Here is an 18898-nt window from a genome sequence, read left to right as displayed (position 1 = left end):
TAATTCCATTTATATATGTAAGTATATGTATACATAATATTTTAAATATATAAAATATAAATATAAAATATAAACATAATATCTGAAAAAAATGAAGAAAGATTCAAATATATATTATATGTTGAATATCTTACTCAAGCATAAATTAATAATATTGAAATCTAATAATATAAAATTAATAGTAAAATTAAATATTTTAAATTCTTCTATTGGTACTCTATGATCAGATGACAAATAATAATATATACATATTACACACACACACACGCACACACACACACACGTAATAAGTAACAAGTATACTTAAGTGTTGCATCGTATTGAGAAAATCCATTTAAAGATGGCTGCTAATCGAGCAAGATACTGCCGTGTGATGTCACTTTCGGATAGCATTTTGACGTTGTAGCTTACAAAAATTTCTTAAAAACGGTTAGCCAAAGTTAACAAAATCAATTTATCCAATAAAAAAATCAATTTAACAAAGGATGATCTAATATTTGATTGAAAAAATGAATTGTCATCAAATATTAAGTGGAGCTTGCAATGCAGGTGATCGGTGCTACGCTGTAGGTTCTGTCGAAGGTATTTCTTTTACTGTAAGTAATTTTTGACTTAATTAACTTTTTTCATTATTAATCCAGTTCTGATATTGATCATTTATTAACATATGTGATTATTATATTTTATGTTCATATCGTTCAATATATTTTATATTCTGTAAAAAATTTGTGGAACATTTTCAAATTTTCAAATTTATATGTAATTAAATTAATATACTTTGTATTAAATTATTATTAATTTGTTGTATAATATATTAAATATAAAATATATAATATATTTTAATTGTTAATGATTATGAATATAATTATAAAATTTTTATTATTTTCATATAAAATCAAATATATTTTTACACAAATGATTTTATGTGCAATATAATTATCAATATTATTAATAAATATTTATGAATTATGAACTTTTTTTAATTATACTATAATGGAATAAATTGTTGCAGGCATATGCAGCTGGTTGTAATATAGTAATTTTGGCCAGTAATTTCGAACGAGTTCAAATAATACCTGGAGCTGTACATAATTATATAAGAATCAGTTGTTTGGATTGCAGTACTGACACAGGAAAAATAGCTGCAGCTTATGAAAATCAAGTTTGCATTTTTGAGCCTACTCCTCTTATTCATAGTACATGCTCTCATGTATGTATTTTTTATTTTATCACGTTTAATTTTAATAATTATCCTTATATATTTTATTATTTTATATATAAATTTTTTTATATAACTTATAGCAGTTAGAATATAGATGGGTTCAAACTGGTAGTCTGACAACGGAATCAAATATTAGTTCATTATCATGGAATTTAGAAGGAACAAGATTATTAACTGGTGGAGAACTTTTACAATTGTGGCATCAAAATATAACCCCATTTCAAGAAGAACATAGTAAGTTCTTTTTTAATTTTATTTAATTTATATTTAATAATTATTAATAGTTCTTTTAATTTCATTTATTGATTGTATAATTATGTATTTTTGTGTTTTATCACAATAATAAAATTATGTATAGTGATGAAGATAAGTATGTTACGGCCTCAAGAAAGTATTATAACTGGCCATGAAGAAAATACTTCAAATATTCTACAAGACCGTGAGTTTTGTTATTTAGGAAAAGTATATACAGATATGAAAAATAATGTTTGAATTTAATTTTCATAAGCTTTGATTTTGCAAAAATTGTTTAACAAATAGCATTATATTTTAAATATATATTCTAAAATTAAAATTTATCACTTTGCTCTTTTATACACAATAATTTTAAAAAAAATTGCTTTTTGCAATCCAGTATGTTTTAAACACTCTAGCTTGATGCTGTTACACCTTTATGCTATAATATAATAAAAAGCCTTAAAATATCATTTTCCTTATATTCCAATATTTAAAAGAGAAAAAAATTATCTGATTTATTTATTTTGTATTTTTCAAAATTAAATAAACATATATAATCATATAAATAAAATAAAATCAATTTTTTTCAGCTGGTACAGTTACTTTTTCAATTGGAGATGCTGAAAGTCCAGCCCCTGGTGATTCTAATAGTGGAAATGAACCTGGAGCATGGAATTGTGTTTGGAAATGTCGTACAGCTACACCAGTACATCTTATGAGTTTTAGTCCAGATGGTACATTATTTGCAACAACTGGATTTAATGATAGATTAGTAAAAATATGGTTTGAAAACAAACAATGTAAGATTTTTATAAAAATGAAATATTTTAATTTTATAAATTAACTTAACAATGATTCTAATACAAATATATTTAAAATTATTCAGTGTTTTCTACAAGAAATATAGATCATACAAATGTCACTCAGTCTATGGGTAATGACAGTTATAGTTTTGTTTATGTTGCTCATCCTCGTGCGGTAACACATTTATCTTGGCGTAAAACTAGTAAATATATGCCAAAGTATGTAAACAAATTTTTTACATTAATTTACATTAATTATTGTTTAATCAATTATTGAATTAATATGGGATTTGATTTTTTTCTAGAGGATCTGTTTCCAATATGCTGGTTACATCTTGTAGAGATAATATTTGTCGAGTATGGGCAGAAACTATACCTCCTGAAGTGGAAGGCTTAGCAAATATGAGTCAATTTGAAGGTTCTGATAGACATGGTCATCATGGAAAACATAGACATCATAATATGCATAAACATCGATTCATGCAACGGCTCAAACATATGAAGTGCGTGAAATATCAAAGTTTTATTTATATTTTATTCATAAAATGGAATGTATACTTTTTTGTAGGACTTGCTTTCATATCCGTCGCCATGCAAAACAGCAACATCAAGCAGGTCATACAGCACCAACTTTACCAACTTTACCATCAACATATTCAGTTCATGATTTTCACAATAATTATCAGGGGACAAGTCATTATCCAGGAATGCATTTTCATTTAGCAGCAAGTATTAATGCAGAAACTGGTATGATGATTATATATAATCATATTATATTAGATTAACAATCATGTCAATAATATTTGTTGTCTACTACAGATATACCATTAGTACCAAGCTTAATCACAGGTGATCCTGAAAGAGAACCAAATTTTATTTTACATTGGTTAAACAATAAGGAAATGCATTTTACAATGCAGGCAGAAAGTATTTTACAAGAACTTACTCGTAAAGTGGTAGAAAAAGAAGAAGGATTGCATCAACAAGATGTAGATCATATGGAACATGATTCTGAAGAAGAAGGTTTATCCAGTATGTTTTCCATATTTAATATATATTTTACATTTCAGAAAAATATCAAATAATTCAATAATTGCGTATAATTATAGAAAAAGGAGTAAGATTACAACCCATTCAAAAGACGAGTAGTACAATTCGATCGATGAGTCAAGAAGATCATAGTAGCGACGAACATCATACAACTCATACAATTTCATCGCATCATAGTTTACCACATAGTGCACATTCTCACCAAAGCCTCAGGTATAATATTCTTAAGTATCCAAAAATATTTTTTCTGTTATATTTATTCTATTATATTCTATTTAATATTATTATATCAAAACTCACTGATTTGCAAGAGAAACTTTTTTCTTACAGCAATACTACATCCATTAATTCAATTGCGACAGATGTAACGGCCTCAATAAATCATGCTCCAGATTCTCTAGATACAAAAATAGAAACCTTATTACGCGATTGGCATCATAATCCAGATTTACTCTTTTCAATCCATCCAATAGATGGAAGTTTTTTAATTTGGCATATTGAATGGTTAGACGAGTATCATCCAGGATCATTTCGACAAGCACAAATATCATTTTCTACACGAATACCTAATGCATTTCCTCTTGGCGATGCTTCTACAATGAGTCATAGCGTATCAATGTATTCGCATAATACTGGCGGTCCATTATTAAATATACGAGAAGTAGCAAAATCATCCACAAAACCATCAAACGAAACTACTGATATTGCGACGCCATTACCGAGTTTAATTGAACAAGATGAAGAACAATCAACATTAACATCAAAAGCAGGCCAGGAACTTTTAAAAAATATTGAAAATTCATCTGATCCAAATCAAAATATAAAAGAAAAAGACAGTCATTTAGAAAATGGAAAAACAAATCAAGAAACGGTTAATGATTTATTGACTCATCCAAGTCCAATTGTATCTATGGTGTCAAAGCACTCAAATGGAACCTTAAATTTATGGCAATTAACATTTGCTGATAAAACAAAATTTTCACAAGTATTAAGTATTGGGCACGCGTCAAGAGCTTCAGGACATCGATTTCGAGTGAACGATATTACTTGTCATCCAGTATTGCCCTTATTAGTAACAACATCGCATCACAATATACCAGAATCAGGATCTCAATGTCGAAATGCTGATTCAAATGAAAATGTTATTAATAAATCAGATTCTAGTAAAACAACTTTAAAAGATATCTCATCTACTGGTTTTTGTAGTGAATTAATATTGTGGCGCGTAGACACAGTTGGACCTTTGTCAAAGAGCGGTGGAGTTTCCGAATTAGCACGTATTAATTCTCCTGAAATCTCAGCATTCTGTAATGTAGCATGGATTCCAACCCTTTTACCAAGTACCACTTTAGGTAATTTATCAAATTCTCCAAGTGCATGTTTCGTTGCTAGTGATGGCGAATGTTTAAGAGTATATCAAGCTGTTATCGATGCTAGAACATTATTGGCAGAAGTATCGATTAGTGAAAGACGAAGTAGAATGATGGATTCTATGGCAAGCCTTTCAACAGACATGTCATCAGATGATGGTGTAAGACAATCAATCCATGATAGGATAAAGATAGTATCTCAACAATCTACAGCTAGACCAGGTTGCGTTATACAATTGGATGCTATTGCTGATGCTACACATGATTGGCAAAATACACAATTTTTACATGTATTTCAAGAACAACTAATTACTGGAGATAGAAATGACGAAAAACAAACAGGAGTAGACACATCAATAAATGATTTAGGTTTAATGGAATCTACTTTAGATGCTATGGTTGATTTACAGCAATCCGCAATTTTCGAAGAACCATTCTACATAGTAGTTTTAGAGAGAACACAACAAGGTACAACAGTACATATGTGGCGTTTAGTGATTGCCTCTCAACCTGAGACTACAGGTTTATCAGAATCGATGATGTATGTTCCGGATTCTCATTTAGTACAAGATGAAGATGAAGAGGGAACACCTGGACGTTATAACCATCCAGAAGGTAAAAGATCTCGAAGACCAAGTCAATCTCGTCGTGACAGTCAAAGTGAATTGGATATGTTTTTGCAAAGGCGACCTCAAAATAGTCATGTTCTTATTACTACTACAAAAGTATGTACTCAAGAATTACCATTACCAGATAGTGTTGAAGTAATACATGCAGCACCAGCAGCTGGACATTTAAGCAGCTCTTCCATTTATCCTGCTTGTTTTGCACCATATATCGTTGTAACAGCATGTAGCGATAGTACTATACGCTTTTGGAAATGTAAAGTGACAAAAACTCAATCAAACACCAAATTACATTATGAATGGTGCGAATGGGAAATGATACGAAAAGATCAAGAATCAACAATTGACATTACTGGACAACCATTAAATATAAGTGCTGCATATAGTGGACGTATCGCATGTGCGTATAAATATGGAAAATCGTTTACACGTCCTACTAAAAATGATCCCGACTCTCGATACGTAAATCTATGCGTTGCTATATATGAATGCGAAAGTACTGGTGGAAGTGAATGGATTCTAGAAGATACCATCCATTTAAAGAATATACATTTACCGAGAATTCCTGTTGATCAGCATTTGGACTTAAGCTATCTTTATGATAGCAAATTTTTACAAAAGAAACAGAGACTTACTCAAGTTTTGCAAACGCTTAGTCACGAAGATGTAAGATCATCGAGAAATGGAGAAAATGGAGAAAATGCGAAACCAAATGCAGGTTTATTGGCTGTTCCATCATTCAGCACACTTCAATCATTGCGAAAATCAATCATAGAAAATGGTAATACTTGTCCACTTACGCAGAAACATTTAGTTCAATTAGATTGGGTGTCCAAAGAAGATGGTTCTCATATATTGACCGTTGCCGTTGGATCGAAAATTATGCTCTTCACACCTGTATGTTCAGATCTTGCACAAGCAAATATGAAAGCAATGAAAGAATCACAAAGCAATAACCGACCGATATTACGGAAAGCTTCGTCATTGGCACAGCCTCAATTCGTTGACGAAATTCGATGGATGAAATTACGAAAAATTGAATTAACCACAGCAGATGGTCTACCTCCATTGCCGATGCAAATATCTTGGGTAAGAGATGGCATTTTAGTAGTTGGCATGGATTCGGAGATGCATGTCTATTCGCAATGGAAGCCAAATCCGAAAAAAGATTGTTTTCATTCAAATTTACAACATCAAGAATCAGATGAATTTCAAGCTAGTCGAAATTTACGAGATGAGGATTTGCGAACGTTAGCACACGAAACATCACAGAGACGATTAGCAAATGTATCTTCAATGCCTCATCTCTCTCGAGTTAGCAGTATTAATTTAACAATGCTTGATGCTAAAAAGAAACGTGGAATACAAAATGAAAATTTAAATTTTGACTACATGCCGGATTATGGTTTGTTCGAGGCATCGAGAATCGCTTGTCCCGTTTTACCTCAGTATCATCCAAAACAATTAATGGAATTGTTAAATTCTGGCAAAATTCGATGGGTAAAAGCTATATTGGCACATCTTGTCCGATGCATAGGAAGTTCTTGTTCTTTAAGAGCTGATGATGAGAATTTAGTGAAACAACGTGGCGGTGGATGGTCGCGTTCTAGAACAATGTCAGTTAGTTACGTAGGTACAACATCGCCTCTAGAACCAAGAGGTTCAACTACACAGATACCAGAAGAACTTACGTTAGATTATGCGGAGATAACTTCAATATCTCCATTGCCTCTTTGGACTTTATTGATCGCAGACAAAGAAACAAATGTACCGCTTCAACACAAAACTGAAGACAAACAAGATTACAATGAATTATTTGATAGTAATTTGGACGAAGGTGAGTCACTAGATGACATGTTAGAAGAGGATTATGATTGTTCACGACAAAAAGATAGACGTTCGTCGGTACCAGAAAGACAAGGGATATCTCATTTCGGACCAAGGCAAGGAAGATTATTATCACGATTATTAACACATACTCATTTGCCCGGTTTATCGAGTCTCGATCAAATGCATTTGCTTGCTTTAGCTGATACCGTTTCCACTTGTAATGTAGATTTTGCGGAAAGATTTGCAATAGATGCTGCAAAGAATGCAATTGCGAAAGAAAATTTGACTGGTATTCCTGACGGTGAAACAGTCTCAACTGATTCATTAGACGATTGTGGTCTTCGATTTTTATTGGCCATGAAGCATTATAATTATTTGATTCGTTGTCTGCCATTAGCACAAAGAGCGCAGTTTCAAAAACAAGGTATTTCATCGAATAATCTTGTTTGGGCGTTTCATTCCGAATCTGAAGAAGAATTGTTAGGTTTAATACCTTCTTATGCAAAAGGACAACCTAAATGGAGCATTTTAAAGGAACTTGGTATAGGTTGGTGGATCAGAAATAACACTATATTGAAAAGATGTGTTGAGAAAATTGCCAAAGCAGCATATCAACAAAAACAAGATCCTCTCGATTCCGCACTCTATTATTTGGCTATGAAAAAGAAAAATCTCGTTTGGGGGTTGTTTAGAAATAAACGGGATGAAAGAATGACAACTTTCTTTGCAAATAATTTTACAGAAGATCGTTGGAGAAAAGCAGCCTTGAAAAATGCATTTGCTTTGCTTGGTAAACAAAGATTTGAACATGCTGCAGCATTTTTCTTATTAGCAAATGCACTCAAAGATGCTATCGACGTATGTTTAAATAAATTGAACGATATACAATTAGCAATGGTTATTGCTAGACTTTATGATGATGATACTAATTCTCCGAATTTGAGAAGATTGCTCTATGAAGAAATTTTAGGTTGTGATAAAGATGGACAAAATCAAGATATTAACAAAGTTCATCCAGATCCATTTTTACGTAGTATGGCTCTTTGGATTCTTAAAGATTATGCAGGATCATTGAATACTTTGTTGATAACAAATGTTGGAACTTTACATCCACAATATAATGATGAATCTGATAAACCAGAAGGTGCAACAGGTAATAAAATATAATAAATTAACTTATTTTTTTTATTTATTTTATTTTCATTTTTTCTCTTTATCTTCTTTTCAAGTATTCAAGTATAATTAATATATTAATTTTTTTCTAAAAAATATTATTCATTATATTTATATTGTTATCATTTATTTTTTTATTTCAGCAAATCCAAATGTTTTCAATTTTTATGTTTATCTTCGAACACATCCATTACTAATTAGACAATATATTGCATCTACTGCTCAAGATAAGAAAAAAGGTCATTCGGTAGTCATATCTGGATTCAGTTATGGTACAGATATAAAATCACAACCTGACAAACAATTAACTTTAGAAGATAGTATTACACCTTTGGAAAGACAATTGTACTTCACAACAGCACATGCACATTTTAAGGCAGGATGTCCTGCTCTTGCTCTTGAGGTTTTATCTAAGTTACCTAATAAAGTGATGGAGACAAATTGCGAAGATTCTCCTAGTATGTAACTGATACTTTTGCAATTTTTTTGAATATAAATTTATGAATACCATGGATTTTTTAGGTCTGTTAAATAGTCCAAGTAAATCAAGAACACAAGATTTTCAAATAGATACTGGAATTATTAGTTGGGATGATAATGCAAAGAAAACCAATGATGATGGAGGTAAAATTTTTTAATTTTCTATAATTTTTTTTTCATTTAAATAGATAAGAAAAAAAATTTTTCCAACTTATTTCTAATATTTTAGATTTTGATTGGTCTCAACCTGTGACACGTCAAGCAGAGGATGAACTAGTATTAAATTGGGATGATAATGATGAAGCTGAAAACGATGACGGTGATAGCCCGCCTTTAAGTATGAAATTAGATAAAAAAGAAACTATTGATGGTAGCTAATATAATTTATTCATTTATTTTTTTGATTTATTTTTAACAGAATGATTTAGTGATATTTATATTTCAAACTTTTTCAGATAAACTCATTAAATCATCAGGACAATTAGATATTATGGCACAACAATTAAAATTTGTAGCATGTTTAAAAATTTTAATGGAAGAATTATCAACATTAGCAACGGGTTTTGAAGTAGATGGAGGTCAACTTCGGTACCAACTATATGTATGGCTCGAACGAGAAGTAGATGCTCTTAGGCAGCTTTGTAATTATAGCGTCAGTTCGGATGGAGATGCAAACAATGTCTCAGAATGTAAGTAGAAAAGCTTATTAGCTTTTAATAATATATTACATGATTTTTGATAATATTAATTTAATTCGTACTGTTTTAAAATAATAAAATAATTATATTTTCAGACGAAGGTGGTATGGTGGATGATATACAACCATGTAAGCCTGGTGAACAGCCAACTTTACATGAAATATTGATGGCTGAAAAATTAGATTTCGAAGCCAAGGTACAACGAGCTGCTAAAAGAAAAAAATGGTTAAAAGGTATTCCATCAATGTATATATATATATATTCTCAAAACTTAAGTTTTTTTTATCAAAATTTTATTATTATTTAAGTATAAGTGAAATCACTAAATGCATGACTAATATGATATATTATATCATATCATATCTATGTATTTACAGCAAATGAAACATTATTACGAACGTTATTATCCTATTGCTCTTTGCACGGAGCATCTGGTGGTGGTTTAGCATCTGTAAGAATGGAACTTGTTCTTCTATTACAAGAATTACAGCAAGAAAAAACTCAACAACAATTACTCAGTCCTCTTCCATTTCCAACTACTCTTCCTCTTCTAAGTGCTAGTGTAGCATGCAATAAAACTGTTGTGGCAGATCCTGTCAGACATTTGCAAGTTAGTATAATATAATGATAAATTAAAAATAAAAAAAATTTTTCAAATTTTTCAATAAATCTGATATTAAATTTTTTTTGCAGTCTCTAGCTCACGATATGTTACAAACATTGGTTGAATTACGTAATCCACCAATGCCTTCAAGAAATACACATTATTGCGAAGTATTTATAATGAGGGATTTAGCGGTGGCTCTAAGTGCTTGTATTTATCAATCACTTTGTGATTCTGATACTTTTGTTACGAAACATCAACAGCCAGATAGGTGAATTTAATAAATCATAAAATTCATAAGAAAATCTTAAAATTATATTTAATTATAAAATTTTCTTTTTTTTTTTTTTTAAAGTTTTCCAGCATTTGCAGAAATAGAAACATTTTCCGGTGGACACTTAGTAGCATCAAATCGATTTCATCGGAGATATTCAACGGATGATGGTGTATGCATTACTACATCTCCTTCTAAATGGCCAGGTGTAACTAATTTGCGAGCATTGTTAGCTCGTGAAAAAGATGAAGATACGCCAAAATTGAATATTCTTCTTTGCGAAGCTTTCGTAGCAACTTATATGAGCTTATTTGTTTATGCATTGTGGAGTTGCGATAGTCATATACTTTATAGACTCGTAGGTCAACATTTTGGTAACAACACTTGGTCCTGTTTATTTGGAGGTGGAGTCAAAAAATTGTTGCGTGTCGCAAGCACCAGCGGTCAGGTATAGTTTCATTTATTTATTTTTTCTTTTTTTTTTATGTTATTAATATGTACACTATATTTAACTATTAATATATATATTATATATACTATATTTGTATTTATATATTTTTAATCATTTGTGTAAACTTTTTTAATTCTATAAAAATGAATCTTTACATTCTATAGAAACGAAATTAACCAAAAATATTAAATATTAATATAATTTTAAATAATAGTAACTCTTTAAATATATATGTACAATCTATATTTAATTTAGACGAGTGGAGTAGTAGGTGCAATAGAAAGAAGTGATAGTACAAATGAAGCACAAAGTACTGCAGGAACTGTATGGAATACTATGACGTCATTAACTAAACAACGTGTAAAATTAAATATGAAATTATTGGGACAATTTACTGGTCAACAACCAAATATGAAAGAAGATAAACCCACATACAGAGAACAATTTGTTTCTCCTCAAATGAGCATGATATCATACTTTTTAATGAAAGTAAGTTATTTAATATAAATAATAGTTATTTCCCAATATTAATTTTAATTTAACAATTGAAATTTTTATCTATTTAATAGCCACAAATAGATAGAGAATATGCAGATGAAATCGATTACGATTCTTCTGATTCCGCAGTGTCGGATTTAGATTCTTCTGAAGACGAGGAAGATGTATTCGACACCAATTCAAAACCAAAGAATAAACCAAAGGACAACATTGAACATATAAATCCAAATTCATACAGTTGGTGCGTTATGAGATTAGCTATAGTCAAAATATTGCAACAACAACTTCAGGAGTTTTTAAATGTTGCTGGTATAGAAATGCAAGGTATTTTATTTTGATATTTGATAGAATCATCAATGAAAAATATTTTATATATTATTTATTTTTTTTTCTTTATATTAGAATTACCTGTGAACAGTCCTCTAATTCATGGAACGTTAGCTGTCGTAGCGCAATGGCAAGAAACATTGCGTGAAGAATTAGACAACAGAGGGCCACCAATTAATTACATTCCTGGTTGTGCACCAGATCCAACGCCTACCCCGGGAAAGCCAGCGATTCATAAATATCGATCTTTACTTGAAAAAAGCAATACTCCTTTCAAGTAAGATTGTAAATCAAAAAATTTAGAAATCTAATATTGGAATCAACAGTTTGAATTGAAATGTGATAATTTATGAATGTTTTATTTTTTATATTTAGTACACGTTTGGCATCAGCGGCTCCTGCTAATCGATTATGGTGTTATTTAGTTCGACAAGAACCAGTACAAGACATTTTTATTCGAGCTGTATTCGGCAAACGTAGATCTTTATCATCGATTTTGGAGAACAATCAAACAGCAATGGATAATTTGAATCGTGGAACTGTAGATGACAAAGGTAGCGATAGCGGAACTACCAGTTTACCAGAACCTGTTCGAATTATTCACAAAGAACAAGATAGCATTAGTGCCTTTTGCCTAAATCAGGTTTGATCAATATATTTATATTCTATTTGAAAATGATTTGATTGAATAAAAATTGATTATTACTATCTATTTATATATATCTATAATATATCTATAATATATATCTATAATAATCTAGGTAAATCCAGGTTTAATGGCCTTGGCAACTCCTCGAGAAGTACAAGAAATGAATATATCATTATTACTCGAACTCCCATCCTGGTTAGAAGATGAATGTGAATTCGATATTATAAATTTGAACAAACAACCAGAACCAGAACCAGTACAACCAACTAGTTTCTTAGTTATTCAGGTTAGTTAGTTTAGTTATTAAACATATATATATTTTGATTATGAAAATCATACATAATAATATGAATTTTTATAAAAATTTTTGTTCTTTTTATCTTTCCCATTTGTTCTTTTTTCCTCTTTTTTTATAATAATATATGTAATATAATTTTAATTTTAATATGCACATTATTATAGACAGCAGCAGATAGACCGTTACTCGCTCAAAGTCCTCAAACAAATAGTCCTCAACCTCAATCCGGCATCGCGAGTCAAAGTGGAAGAGGAGCAAGTGTGGTAAGTTTCCTTCAAGATTATAATTAATTATAGAAAATCTAACTCGTATATTTAAATATCTAGCACTGTACAGTCATATGTTTGTCTTCTAAAACATTTTACATGTGTTATATCCCTTGGATTTAACCCAGATGTTTCTGATTTGTTATTATTCAATGTTTTTTTTTTTCATATGTATATATTCATATGTTATTAAAATACGAAAAAAATGAAAAAAACATATTTCAGGAATATTTGGGTTAAAAAAATTATATAATATAAATAACAAGTAACATTAAATTTGATAAAATTATGATAAACATATGATTTATTTTTTTTTTATTTAATTTTTTTATTTTATTTTATTTTATTTTTTTTTTTTCATTTACCTATGATTCTTATAAAAGTGTTTTGCAACTTATTAAATAATACTTATTAAATAGAAAATTGAAATCTCTAATTGAAAATAAAATTTTATATTTCTTTTTATTTTGTTGCCAAATTGTTAATATTTTCAATATAGTATATTTTTGGGATTAAAGAAAAATTAATTTGTTATATTTATATAACATTATTTTCTTTATATTTGTAAATCAATGATTAAATTTATGAATTTTCTTTAATTATACTATTTATTAATTATGAACATACATTAAGTTTAAATATTTTAATCTATTCATTTACTTATAAATTTATGTTGTTAATGCTTTCTAATAACATTATAAATTCTCTGAAAAGGAGAATAAATTTAATCTTATTATTTATATCCTTAATATTATTAACAAATAATATTAACATTTTTAACATTATCAAACATTATTAATTTGATCTGAATTTTGATCGAGTGTGAATTTTGAGATGTGTAACCCAAATAGATTCAAGTTGTAATTTTAGGCGTCGAAACTATAATGGGTATACATATAAGTAGTACTTCTTATTCCCTATTCTTTAAAAGATTCAAAGGAACTTATTGTTGCATGCATATGTAAACAAGTTTGCACACTACAAATCACTTTTCTTAAAAAACACACGGTTCGAGCACGGCTATTTTCAGGCTTATTTCTTATGAAAAATCACCTATTGTGAAAAAAATTTGAAAGTTAAAATAGGAATTATATAGAAAACAAATAAAATATATGAATTTGAAATTGAATTATTCGAAATTAATTAAATAATAGGAAAATAATAAAAGGAAAATAAGAAATCGTAAGAAGAAAGTCTTGATGGCCGTACATGTGTTGAGTGTCGAGTAGTCGACGCATTGGGTCGCGTCAAAGTAGCACATCTGGTGACGGAAACAATGTTCCTTGTTCAATGCTTGCCTAACATCTAACTTGGTTTGCGTCTGACTGACGTTACTGACCTGGTGGCTCGTTCGTTCGCTCAGATGAAGGGGATGCCTGCTTTCCCTGGCTCCCACGACCTGCGTTTCTGTCAATTTGTTGCCGATAGGAGCAAACACTTATTGCAACCGGTGAGATTAACTTCTAACAGACCCTAGCCTGTATATCCTAGTATCCTTAGAACCAATTTTTAATTCCAATTTCCTTTTTTTTTATTTTTTTTATTTTTTATTTTATTTTTTTTTTATTTCATTTTATTTTATTGTACTTTATTTTATTCTATTTCGTTTTCTTTATTATTTTACATATATATATATATATATCGTTAATGCTCTATTTCGTAATATTCTAAGCATTATAAACATTAATAATTAATAATATATTGATTTTAGTAATTTTTTTTTATATTATATAACGAAAGTATTAATGGTTTGTAGATTTAAGAAAGTAATTAGCAACATAGAATTAAAGTAAAAATTATATATATAAAATTATATGTGTGAAAAATTTCCTTTGATACAATTGATACAATTGAGCATTAATTTAATTAATATTTAATATTGTCACGAAAATACAATATATTTATTTTTTCAATTCAAAAATTCTAATTTAGAATATTATATAACAAATGATAAAAAGATCATTTATTCAATGTGATAAAAAAATTAATCGATTATTTTCAAATACGTGTATTAATGTATTAAATACATGTATTATTATAGCTAATGTATCATTAAAAATTAATCAAATTATCGCTTTTATATTTTACGAATGAGTAACCGTTTATATAAACAAATATGATATGACAGATATGATATATTAATACGTTTCATATATTTTTAATATCATGTTTTTTTTATTAATATTTATTATTATTATTATGGTTGCTATTAAATTTTTATCTACGTTATTATCATTTTCGTCGTCATCGTCATCGTTGTTATCATCGCCGTGATCGTTGTCGATTATAATCATCATCATTATCATCATTTCCATGAACATTACACCACCATCACTATCTTCACCAACACCAACATCACAATTATCGTCATCATCATTATCAATTATTTTACAGTAAATGAAAAAGTTTTCTGTAATATTATAATTATTGCTATACATTAATTCGATTTTCACTTTATTAAAGTTTAATATTTTGTACATCTTTAAAAAAAGTAAATTTTACTTCTGCAGAGTACTCTCTATTATTAATTTATTAATTTTACGTTACCAAAATAATATTGGTAAATTTACTGTAAATAAGTTAAGCTGATCGATAAAAATATTCAGACTCTCAATTTTTTTTTCATAACACTGCATGTCTAATGAATGTACAAAAATCTCATTGATAAATCGATGCCCTTTGATTGCCATTGTCTTGAGTGTTGCCTCTAATTATTATGTTATTATGCTTTCCTTCAAATTAATTATTCACTTTGAACAAAAGAATCAAGCATTCTTTTTCATTCGAATTCCAAAATGGGTTCGCTAGTTTTCGTTTTAAAAATTTGCAATAAGAATTTTTTTCTCTTTTTTTGTTGAAAATAGAAAATTATACGAAACCAGTAAAAAAATAATTGGAAATCTAGTGAACCCAAAAAATACGTATCGAGCCTATTTAGCAAGCCTATTGAGCCTAGATTAGATCAATAGATGAACGCTTTTTAAACAAACACATTGAAAGGGAAAAAGGTACAAAATAAATAAGGGATATTTTATTATTATGTGCAACTCAATACGTTTTGTTTCGTTAATTTATCAATATATCTATCCAAAAAAGCGATCGTTTAATCTCAAATTTTAACTTCCTAATTGGCAACGAAAAAAAAAAATATTAAAAAACTTGATAGCATGCGTTTGTAAAACATACAACCAGGAATCAGACTAATTAATACTAAGTTATTTAATATTAAGTTTTATACATATACATGCATATGTATACGTATTATATATACATATATTAGCATTGAATGCCCCTCTATTTATTTATTTATTTATTTTTTTTTTTTTTTTCATTTTCTAATACATGTGCGCCAAGATTTATAGAATTACATAGGGTAGTTCTTTTTTTTCTTTTCTAAGAAAATTTGTAACATACGTATTGTTTGTGAATAATTGTTCATTAATAATTATATAATCTCTATATGCATAACAACATTCAAAATTTTATTTCTACAGATCCTGAAGCATAAAATCGATGGTATAAGAAGAATCTCCTCGCATCCACTTTTACCATTATGTAAGTATATTATTTATAATATATTTTGAACAATTTCAAACAAAATATAACTATTCGATATGTAAACAAACTTTTTTAATAAAATTTTAAACAATTATTATTGATATAGCTGGATGATAATTCTCTAATGTATAAATGAATAGACTTGACTGGTTCTCAAGATGGTTCAGTATCTCTTTGGGAATGGGGACATCAAACAGCAGTAGCAACTCCTAGACCACCAGGCACTTTTGCCAAAGTAACACGTGTACGTTTCTCACAGCATGGAAATAAGTTTGGTGTTGCAGATTCTGATGGACATTTAAGTTTATTTCAAGTAGCTTGCAGAGAAGGAACTGCACGACCATTTTTCGTAAGAATTTTTATCTTTAATCATAATTTAATTAATTTTTTTACTTTTAGATATATTACAAAAATTAAATTAAATGAAAATAATTTGTCCCATTTCTGTCACCAGAATTATCAATGTCATAGTAAGGTGACAGCCGATTTTGTCTTCCTTGGTGCTTGCAGTTTAATAGCAACTGCTGGTCATGGTTCTGAAGGACGTAATGTTGCACTTTGGGATACTTTACTTCCACAAAATAAATCTTTAATTCAAGGTGCATAATTCAAAGTTATTTTGTTTACATATTTTTGAAACATGCCGATAATCATAAATTTTATATTATAGGATGTTTATTTATTTTAATCTTTCTATTTATTAGGTTTCACGTGTCATGAACAAGGAGCTAGCTCTTTAATACTTGCACCTCAACATCAGTTATTAATTAGCGGTGGAAAGAAAGGTGATATTAATATATTTGATGTTCGACAACGACAGCAGCGACATCGTTTTCAGGCTCATGAATCGGCTATCAAATGTTTAGCTCTTGATCCACATGAAGAATTTTTTGTGAGTGGAGCAGGAGATGGTGATATTAAGGTAATATATTAAATATTAAAATATAACATAAAATATTTATATTTATAATATATATTAATAATAAATATTAATATTTAGTATATAATAATTAATATTAATTATTTTCCATCAGATATGGGGTTTAACCGTCCATTCTTTGCTTTATTCTTTTCCCGGAGAGCATCCGCGATCTAGTTTCTTTAAAAATATTGGACAAGTAAGTTAACTTAATTTCAATAATGTATGTTATAATAAATAATGATATTAATGATTTTTTCTTAGGGTGTAACACAATTACACGTCGATTCTGCTGGTCGTTTATTTTCATGTGGTGCAGATGGATCTATGAAAGTTCGTCAGTTACCAGAACGCGATTGCGTCGTACATACTTTATACTAAAGTAACTTAAAAACATAATAACATTCTGTTAGCAAAATATTTTAACAATAAGTCCATTTGCCTATAAAACAATTACTATTAGTATAATTACCAAATATACAATTATATATTTTTCTTGTTAACTCTTTCTTAATCGTTTGAGATTGATTGTTGAATACAATGAAATAATAAACTTTAAATATCAGTATATAACAATATAAAAGAAGAAAAAAGAGAAAAATTATACTCATATTATAAATATGAATATATTCAAATTGTTAAGAAGATAAAATAATCATTGAAAATATTTTTTCCGCGTTCAAATGTAAATTTATTTACTATTAAAATGTGTTTCTCTTATTGTAAGTAGAATTAAATATTTTTATCTGTATTATGTTACTTCATCGAATATTATTAAACATATTTATGCGCGTCTAAGTAATTCTATATTATACTTTTTTGATTTTCCAACTTGGACATCATATTAATTATTATTTCTTTACATAATGTATATTTCTGTACTATAAAAGTACATAAAATTAAAAATTAGCAAAAAATTAATTAAATAATAAGTATAATATACTTATATTATCTTCTTTCTACATTCGCAATCTAGTATTATATAATTTTCTGTCATAAGATATAATTGTTTCCGTATTTATTAATTCCGTATTTACATTATAAAATTTTTGTTAGAGATTTTTTCTTATAAAGAAATATTTAAATGTATTATTCGATAAATGTGTAAATTGATATAATGAAAATATAGATGAAATAGAACATTTATTATTTATCGTATTGTATCATTTGTGTACATACGATATAAAATATAAAAGAAAAAAATATAGAACTGAGAAAGAAAAGAAAAAAAAATAGTTATAAACTATTTACAACTAACTTTTGTGTATATAAAATATGTAGCATTGTCAAAACGATTATTTTATGAAATATAATTTCATTAAAAATAAGTTTCTTTATGATATATTTGATTCTCTTTAATATATTTTGCATTTTTAATGTCAATTTATAATCATAACTTTAAAAAAACTTATCTTAGTTTTCTCTTTTTTAATTTATTAATTTATATTTTCTCTTTTTTGACTCTCTTTTTAAATTCTTACATTTATTTTATCAGATATTATTGTCATTTTTTTTTCGATATTTATTTCAGAAACAGTTTATTTCGATTTTTTTTAGGATAAGGA

At 28.3% G+C, this 18898-nt stretch overlaps 1 protein-coding gene across 8 annotated transcripts; it reads left to right on the top strand.

The window, feature by feature from the left end:
* Positions 1 to 314: 314 nt before the first annotated feature.
* Positions 315 to 18661, top strand: LOC107999703 (dmX-like protein 2). Of its 8 annotated transcripts, none has more exons than XM_062076624.1 (32): positions 315 to 596; positions 1013 to 1210; positions 1306 to 1456; positions 1581 to 1661; positions 2050 to 2259; positions 2346 to 2481; positions 2568 to 2765; positions 2831 to 3009; positions 3082 to 3294; positions 3372 to 3525; positions 3643 to 8291; positions 8455 to 8769; positions 8834 to 8935; positions 9021 to 9161; positions 9247 to 9480; positions 9585 to 9722; positions 9867 to 10099; positions 10183 to 10364; positions 10449 to 10815; positions 11074 to 11307; positions 11388 to 11640; positions 11719 to 11920; positions 12019 to 12286; positions 12405 to 12578; positions 12755 to 12853; positions 14220 to 14306; positions 16351 to 16411; positions 16555 to 16763; positions 16869 to 17013; positions 17119 to 17336; positions 17449 to 17532; positions 17598 to 18661. In XM_062076624.1, the coding sequence occupies exons 1-32, from the start codon at positions 510 to 512 to the stop codon at positions 17712 to 17714; spliced, it is 10119 nt and encodes a 3372-aa protein (XP_061932608.1). In that variant the 5' UTR covers positions 315 to 509; the 3' UTR covers positions 17715 to 18661. The 8 variants fall into 8 exon arrangements, with proteins under 8 accessions (XP_061932608.1, XP_016915186.1, XP_061932609.1 ...); XM_017059697.3 differs by having other exon boundaries at positions 1303 to 1456; XM_062076625.1 differs by lacking the exon at positions 1581 to 1661.
* The last annotated feature ends 237 nt before the right edge of the window (positions 18662 to 18898 follow it).

The sequence above is a fragment of the Apis cerana genome, linkage group LG6 (assembly GCF_029169275.1).
Source record: "Apis cerana isolate GH-2021 linkage group LG6, AcerK_1.0, whole genome shotgun sequence".
In the NCBI taxonomy this organism is placed as follows: domain Eukaryota; kingdom Metazoa; phylum Arthropoda; class Insecta; order Hymenoptera; family Apidae; genus Apis; species Apis cerana.
This window is presented reverse-complemented; position numbering and strand designations above follow the sequence as displayed.

Coding starts and splice junctions, on each gene's coding strand:
- LOC107999703 (XM_017059697.3), top strand. CDS start 510: ATGAATTGTCATCAAATATTAAGTGGAGCTTGCAATGCAGGTGATCGG. Junction 16,412..16,554: donor GCATCCACTTTTACCATTAT/GTAAGTATATTA, acceptor ATAAATGAATAG/ACTTGACTGGTTCTCAAGAT. Junction 16,764..16,868: donor GAACTGCACGACCATTTTTC/GTAAGAATTTTT, acceptor TTCTGTCACCAG/AATTATCAATGTCATAGTAA.